Raw genomic sequence first — 8,645 nt, forward strand, 5'->3', positions numbered from 1 at the left:
AGAGAGAGAGAGAGAGAGAAATAAAAAATAAGTAATAAATATGACTGGCTATTTGTGTAAAGATCCCGTGGAATAATAGGTCTTTTGGATGGGAATTTGGCATGTATATATCATTGCTAATAACTAAGATTTTAACCAAAGAATATGTTCAACAATTGAAGCCCAAAAACATTTGGCGGGAAATAACCGATCCCAATTTATTAAAGAAACTCCATTACTGCAATTATCTCACGTGGGGTTCATCTCTGGAAAAAGTCAGATTTCTGCCACCACAAATATTCTTTAAATTCATCAATGATAATGTATAAAGGATGTATATCATGCCTATCAATGTATATATCACACCTATTTTATGGATATACAACTTTATCAAACTACGGGCCCAAATTCCTTTATCTAGCATGGTTCAGGCCCAAATTCAGATTGATTCCAAATTTCCGGCTGAAGTTGACACCACTTTTCCCCATTTCCAATCGGCGACGAAATCCGAACTGTGAGTTCCTTCTCTAATTCTTTGTTATATTTGCAATAATTTGTATTCGTGTTTGCTTCCCATTACTTGTCGTCGTTATTAGTAGTAATAATCAATTTTATGGAAACTTCTATTATAGAAATTACTTAATAGAAGTGATGATTTATCTATATAGTTGGCATTTTCAGCAACACACGAATTTCACATCTTTTGCCAGGGATGCAAGATTTGATCCTGAATCATACTTTGGGGAGTAGTTTGATAATTTCGTGCAACTGTAATGTTAGAAGTCCGAAATCTCCCATTGACCAAAGGGATGGCGGTGGTGCCGTGCGGTGCGGGGTTGTCTTAACCAGTGGTGGACGCACGTGGTGGCCAGCGGGTTCAACTAAACCCGCTTCACCGAAAAATAATACTGTGTATATGTATAAATTACAATTAAAGCTGCGTAAATTTTGTATAAATATTTTATTTGAACCCACTTGACAAGACTAAAGTTGTGTACTTCTAAGATTGAACCCGCTTGCACAAAATTCTGGGTCCGCCACTGGTCTTAACACGCCTGCCCCGCATAGCTTTTTGTTTCAATTTTGTTTTCAATCCGTCCCCGCCCCGCATAGCTATATTTTAGTTTTCAACCCGTCCCTGCCCCGCTTAAGTTTTTTTTATTTTTTTTCTAAATCAAACTAATTTGACATTTTATTATTATTTTTAAAATAAATGAAGAGTTTATTATTATTCAAGGAATATTATACTTGCAAGTAGGTAAACTTGCTATATGCATAATACATTCTTTTCAGTTTTGCTTTCATCCTTATTCAGAAATATTTAATTATTATTCCCATGGTCTTGTCCATGCTAAAACTCCCACCAAAGGAAATAATGTCCTTTCTTTTGTTGGCCTTCAATTTTTACTCTATTGATGTGGCTTTTGATGCCAGTAGAAAATGTAGAAAATTTCTAGTGCCTTCTAATTTTATTTTATCTAATATGGATGTAGACGAGCTTAAATAGAACGACATGGATTCATCTTTGCCGACCCAACTTGTTTGAATTTGAGGCGTAGTAATAGTTGTTACTGTTGTTGTCGATGTCGTTCTTATGGTGTTGTAGTTGTTGTTGTTGCAGGTCCCATATTGATGTAGCTTTCTGCATATTACCTCCCATTTCAGCTGATTGATAATTTTTAGTCGTATGGAAGCTAAATTCTTTCGCTTTCTCAAGACTGTCGGAGTTGGTTTCAAGGCTAGGGCAGAATCCGAAGGTCGTCTCTTATACCTAAAGCTGGGTAATAGCCATGAGGTTGAACTGACCGTTCCTCCTGCAGTTCGTGTGTTCTGTTTCAAACCTAATGTCATCTGCTGTGCTGGGATTGACGAAGAGAGGGTACAGCAATTTGCTGCTTCTATAAGGAGTTGTAAACCTCCTGAAGTTTACAAAGGTAAAGGTATAATGTACATGGATGAAGTCATAAAAAAGCAGCAGGGAAAGAAATCAAAATAAAGTTTTAACTTCAATCTTGCTAGCTTGGTCCTTCTTCATTTTGGTGCACTAGTTACTTCTTCTTCTTTTTTTTTTTTTAATTCTTTTTTTTGGTTATACATAAAAGAAAAGTCTTGGCGTAACTGGTAAAGTTGCTGCTATATGAGCAGGAGATCAAAGCAGGATAAGGCTGCGTACAATATGCTAGTTAAATTTCCTTCTTACAAAAGGCCCTTTTATCATAATATACTAGTTTAGATTTGGTTAAATATGTGTCAGACAAACGTTCTGGTCATACATCAATACTCCAAACTAAACAAGGGAAGGCTCAAGCAAACAACTAACACATACCCAATATAATCTCAATCTAATGTGTACGCAAACCTTATAACTACATTATCAAGGTAGAGAAAATGTTTCTAATCAACCCTCAAGCAAAGAGGGAATTTAGAAAAAACCCATCGTCATGCTACACTGGAACATATTATTTATGACGGGTTCAACCTAAGCAAAAACATACAGAACTTAGTTAGGTTAGCGACATCCCTAACCTACAAAGTCTAGATAAAAAAGACAGTTACAGAAAACAAAAGAAACATAGCTGTACTAACTATCTCAGCTACTCACAAGAAGAAGATATAAGGATTCAAGAGGTGTCTGCACCTGAAGATTTCGTACTACTAGTAGTTTTTCATAATTCTGTAGTGCGAGTTCTCATCTTGTTTCCAAGGTTGCCAGCAGCATCTGAAGCCTTCTCTTTGGCAGCTTCATACTTTTCCTTGGCTTGTTCATTCATGGTGTCCTTGGCAGACTGATATGTTTCGCGAACATTTGATTTTGCATCTTCATATTTACCAAAAGCATTAGCTTTCTCATCGGCCAATACTTCCGATGTCGAGTCTTTTGCATCTTTGGCCTTGTCAGTAGCCATTTTTATGGTTTGGCCAGCCTTACTCGAGGCGATATCATAGGCATCGGATGCTTTATCTTTCACTGTATCTTTTGCATTAACAGCACTATTAGAGGCCATGTCCTTTGCTTGATTCATCTTATCAGATGCATATCTGTAAGCATTATATGCGCCATCTTTTCCCATCTCTTTGGCATCGCCCGCCATTTCTGATGCCTTGTCCATTGCTTGACCTGCTTTATCCTGCATTTTTCCCTTGGCGTCACTGCCCATATGGGAAGCTGCGTTCATGGCATCGCCCACTTTCTGAGAGGCAAGATCATACGCCTCAGAAGCTTTATGTTTGGTTCCATCTTTGGCGTCGGCTGCCATGTCTGAGGCTGTGTTCATCGCATGCCCTGCCTTATCCGAGGCAGAGTCATAAGCATCATGAGCTTTTTCTTTGGCGTCATCCACCTTTTGAGAGGCGAATTCATAGGCCTCAGAAGCTTTATGTTTAGTTCCTTCTTTGGTGTTGGCTGCCATGTCCGAGGCCGTGTTCATCGCATTCCCGACCTTATCCGAGACAGAGACATAAGCATCATGAGCATTTTCTTTGGCTTTATCGCTGGCATCACCTGCCAAACCAGAAGCCATGGAAATGGTGTCAGTGGCAATGCCAACAATTTTAACAATAGAACTTAAAAACAATGCTAGAATGTCACACCTAAGATTTTGAACCCGAACATGTAGTTTAACATAATCACTAGGTTTTGCCACTACACTACCACCCCTCGTATCAAGGAAACTCAACAATTTATATATTACTCAGCCATTGCTTGGCGTTACCTGCTTTCTCCGATGCAAAGTCATAAGCACCATATGCACCATGCTTCCCTCTCTCCGTGGCACGATGAGCAATATCAGCTGCTGCATCCATTGCTTGATTCCCCTTCTCGGAAGCAAGATTCTTCGCGTCACCTAATTTGTCAGACGCTACGTCTGCCATCCTGCTAGCTTTTTGAGAAGCTTCTCTTTGGGTTCCTGCAAGCAAAACCAATTAGTATACAACTCTTTCAAAATGTTTAGAAGTATCCGAGGGATAATTCCTTTGGCGTCGTGCTACATCTTAGTCTTTGTAGACAAAAGGAAAAAATTACCATATGCGGTTGAACTTATAGAATCTTTAGCATCTGCTGCTGCATCTCTTGTTCTATCCATTAATCCGTGGGCTTCATCTTTTGCATCTTCTTGATACCTGAAAATTTGTAGTAATTAAAATCCCATTTAGATTTTGAGACTCGCATACGAGACGATAATTAGAATGCCATCAGGCAACAATCAACATGTTAAATACTGCTTTGAGTAGCTGAATATATGTTGTTCGATCAAGGTATCATAAAAGATGGAACCTTTGATAGTAAACAAGCAAACTACATTTACTTGGTAAAACTTACACCTCCACTGAACATTGCTTTATTTCAACCGAAATAATTTCTACACCTTTTCTCACCAAATCCAAAGTAGTCTCTTTAAATGTTAACTTTAAACATATTTAGAATTTAATATCATCATTCATATTGTCCAATGGATATCACGAAAATGGAACTCAAAAAAGTTGCTTCCTAATTTTTCCATAAGCAGGTAAGTTAGATTTATATCCACTATCACTTTAACAGGAGCTTCTTTTTCCTATTTCAAAGAAAAAAGCCTACACAAAATTAAGAGTTAGTTAGATCCTTGCATTAATCTAAAGAAGGGAATAACAACATATTGGCTATGAATGGATGCTTCCATCATTTCCCTCCTAGCTAGATATCTCACACTCTCTCCGCATCAAATTGTTCGCAAAATTTAAGAAGAAAGACTTTTAAAACTTAGATCTTAAACCTACATTGCACATTTTGAAAATTAAACTCAAGTTAAACTTGATGGTATAAATTAATGTTTGCAGTTAGTGCGTTAAAATTAAACTCTATAGCATTTAACAAAAAGGCTGCAATATAGTACTGGTAATCAATTAAAAAGCTTAGCGAAAGTAGAGGGCAGCATGTACGCAGATCTACCCGCACAAAAAACAGAGAGGGCAGCATGTACGCAGATCTACCCACACAGAAAACAGAAAGGGCGGTTTCCTATAAACTCTCGGCTCAAGAAAAGATGTAAGATGAAATAGTAACAACGAGCTATAACTACATCAAGAAAAGATAACCGAAACGAAAATGTAAAAAGAAACAGTAACAACAAGCTATAACAACATCAAAAAAAGATAACCGAGACGAAAGAAACAACAAATAGTGAGTACTTGTAATCAATTAGAAATATGAAATATCTTACTGGGAGGATTTGCCAGAGGCCCAATCTCCCAAAGAATCAGCCTTCTCTTTAGCATTATGCATTGCTTCTTCAGCACTTTGCTTAATCTTTTCCCCTTCAATCTTCATTTCTCCAGTTGCCAAATTTGTTCTCTGTTTGGCATTTTCCACAGCTTCCTCCCCCCAACACCAACATACACATAACATCGCCGCCACCCATAGTATAAACAACGCTGTCCTCTTTGCCATTTCTGTTAATCCTCAAAAATATTAAGTTCAAATATTTTCCTTTTCCTTTTTTTTTTCCCCTTTAGAACTAAAATTAATTAGTGTAATTAAAAGAAGCGATAAATTAGCTAACGAATTTATCTGTGTTGTGTAATGAATTGCGAAAGAGTTGGAGTGAAAGAAGAAGATATAAAGGTCGAGGTTTGTGGGGTTTCAAACTTGAAAATTAAAAGAGCGGTTGATTTGGAAAGGTAAAATGAGAACGTGGCTGTATTTTGGAAGGTATATGTAACGAGGTGTTCTCTTTTTCTGCCACGTATTGTCAATTTGCAATGACCGACTGACCGAGTCACTGCTACTGGATATTTTTTTTTTTACCTTTTCTTTTTTTATTTTTATTTTTATGTAGATAACTTTTTTTTTGCAGTTTTACACGTGATATGGTTAAATTTGTTTATTTACGTGTTGGAAAAGGTTAAATTTACTTCTTTTTGGTTCGTATTTGCACCGAGACCTGATTAAATTTGAATTTTATGTTGGAAAGTTGTACATTAAGAGTAAAGCATTGTCAAGACGAGTCTTTACCCATGACTCAAATCTGAAATATCTTACTAAGAATAAAGGAGTATTTAATACACTGTCATAATTTTTGTTGGTAAATTTATTATACGATATAGTTGTTCTAAAAGGGTAAAATTTGTCCTAAAATAATACTCTATCCGTTCTTTTTATGTCGAAGGTATTTGATTGAATAATTTAACAAAAAATAAAAATCTTAAAATTTGTGATCTTAAATAAGCAGAATATATAGTTTATCCATTAAACTTGCACCGAAATTTCTGTTGCACACATTTCACGGAAAACTTTTTATGTACTTAACCTTTTCAAAATATGTCTAAAACACACCTCTTGGTACTGGTTCATTTTTTTCTCATCAAGTGTAGTCACGCACCAATAATGTGACACGTGTTATTGACTTCAAAAAACTTGAATTTACAATTATTTTCATCTTCTTCATCTTCCCCAGGCTGTACCATCATGGTTGCCCTCCCCCTCTCCCCCCAACCCCACCACCCTAAGTGAGTAATTTTGAACTAGCAACCATGAAGCTTTATTTTAATTTTAATTTTCAAAGTATTAGGATAACGTTGAATTTATGTCAACACATTACCGATTAAATATTTTTCCAAAAATTCCTTTGTAGTTGTATCTTCCCTCTTTCAAATTGACTAACCGATTATATAGTTTGAGTATCAAAAATGCTTACACCAAGGAACAATAAGAACAAAAAAGAACCCAAAATTTCAAACCCATTAATGGCTGAAATGGAAGAAACTCCACAGACCCAATTAGAACCCACAAATTCTCACAAAACACATATGAAGAACTTCACGAATTTTCCCTTCAGCATTTGGCCACCCTGGCAGCTCAACGGTGTAACCGTCATTCAACGATTCCTATGTTGAATATGAATCTCTGATTTCTTTTCTATCCTCCTCTAAATCTTGGCAAAAATATTTGGTGGTATGGTGGTATAAGAAACGGTGGTGCAGTAATGGAAAAAGATGAAAAAGAATAGTCAATTTTTTATTCTAAAAAATGAAGAAATGGATTTAGAAAAATAAAAATATGAAAAGGCTGGACAAGTGCTGTCAAAATGAGCCTTTAGACATAGAATTTTAATTGTCCACTCGCCTCTTATGTGTAAAAAACACGCGAGTGACATGTAATCAAAATGAGCCTTGCTTTTTCTGTCATCTTGCCCTTCCTTATTATTAAATAATCATATTTTATTCTTATCCCCCTTTCTTTACAATAATTCTACTTTGTATCCTATTTTTTCTTGGCAATATTGTAAGTTTTCTTCATACTGTTGGTGCGTGACATCATGAAACGACGGTAAACGATACTATCTATCCAAATGTTGTATTCATTAAACAATACAATACGATACATCATGAAACGACATGTAACGACCATCCAACGACATGTAACGACCATCCAAACAAGCTGTTAATCTACTAACTGCAGACTGCAGTCAAGAAATCACTATTTTGAGGAAGTGCTAAGATAATGCCTGAAGCCGTCTTCTGTTTTTCTATATTATTACTATTCTTAATGTACGCGCATTGCGCGTGTTTCCTATCTTAAAAAGTTATTGTTGTTAAGAAAATTACATATTTTTATATTTTTAAATTGTATTGAATTATAAAATAAAGTGTAATTTTTTGAAATTAATGAATATTGATCTTATATAGCTAGCTTAATAAAAGAAAAAACTTTGTTCACAAGAATTCTCAATTATTATTTGATATATTCACCTTAAATTTTATTTCTGGCTATAATTTTATCAGTTAAATTTCACAAGTTATTGTGCTTCATTTTTAGTTTCAGTAAAAAACACATAGCCTTAAAAAACATATTCTCAAGTTCATTCGAAAAGACACAAATAAATTTAAATTTTAGAGTTTTTTTTTCAAATGACATAAATATAATTAAATTTATGTATTTTTAATTTATCTCTCGTCAAAGGTTTCATCGTTACCAAGCTAGTGAACTTTTAGTTGCTGAGATATAAAGAAAAAAAGATAAATGATTTACATAACTTTGTCGAAATGTGTGTGAACAAAAAAGTTATTGCTCAAACACGAAAATTTTATAGGTCGAATAAATTATTATGAAAAAAAGATTTCATATATAAGGAAAATAGTAATTAATTTTAAAATCCTGAATATTAGTAAGATATTTAAATTATTTATCATTATAAAAACTTGTATTGGGTGATACCCTTTTTGCTTGAGCCCGACCGGGTTGGGTCCGGTCCGGGGCAAGTCGGGGCCATCGAACCCGACCTGGATGCAAGGTAGAACGACGGCCACGTCAACAACCGAGGTCGAGTCATTTCGAGACCGTTGCAGAGCTCGATATGAGTCACCACCGGATGGAGAAACACACAAGGTCGGAAGCCGGACTCGTAACGGATAACCAAGCGTCGCCGGATATCTCGCCCAAACGTGATTTTCTCAACCACTTCAGGACATTAAGGCGTAATTACAGGGATCCACGATGTAATTAATTTACCTACCTTATTTTTACCCTTAATCAGAATGTATAAAAGGGGAGAAGACCCCATAAAGAGGGGATCGGAAAACCATTACACTAGAGTACCATCTCTCTCAATTCTTGTACGCTATCAAGCAAATTGTTCTAAGCAATATTATATTCTGCGATTATTTACTTTAACAGCAATTGTTGAGTC

The 8,645-nt window shown here is 35.7% G+C and overlaps 2 protein-coding genes across 4 annotated transcripts; one reads left to right on the top strand and one right to left on the bottom strand.

Annotated features, from left to right (window-relative positions):
- LOC109231993 (60S ribosomal protein L6, mitochondrial-like) lies at positions 235-2,013 on the top strand. 3 transcript variants are annotated; one of them, XM_019397616.1, is made up of 3 exons: positions 235-493; positions 690-897; positions 1,601-2,013. In XM_019397616.1, the coding sequence occupies exon 3, from the start codon at positions 1,667-1,669 to the stop codon at positions 1,973-1,975; it is 309 nt and encodes a 102-aa protein (XP_019253161.1). In that variant the 5' UTR covers positions 235-493; positions 690-897; positions 1,601-1,666; the 3' UTR covers positions 1,976-2,013. The 3 variants fall into 3 exon arrangements, with proteins under 3 accessions (XP_019253161.1, XP_019253162.1, XP_019253160.1); XM_019397617.1 differs by lacking the exon at positions 690-897 and having other exon boundaries at positions 1,586-2,013; XM_019397615.1 differs by lacking the exon at positions 690-897.
- Positions 2,283-5,621, bottom strand: LOC109231992 (protein DR_1172-like). Its single transcript, XM_019397614.1, has 4 exons — positions 5,181-5,621; positions 4,004-4,101; positions 3,693-3,887; positions 2,283-3,481 (listed from the first exon to the last, which is right to left on the bottom strand). Exons 1-4 carry the CDS (start codon positions 5,405-5,407, stop codon positions 2,646-2,648), a joined length of 1,356 nt encoding a protein of 451 aa, XP_019253159.1. The 5' UTR covers positions 5,408-5,621; the 3' UTR covers positions 2,283-2,645.

This window comes from Nicotiana attenuata, chromosome 9 (genome assembly GCF_001879085.1).
Source record: "Nicotiana attenuata strain UT chromosome 9, NIATTr2, whole genome shotgun sequence".
Taxonomy (NCBI): domain Eukaryota; kingdom Viridiplantae; phylum Streptophyta; class Magnoliopsida; order Solanales; family Solanaceae; genus Nicotiana; species Nicotiana attenuata.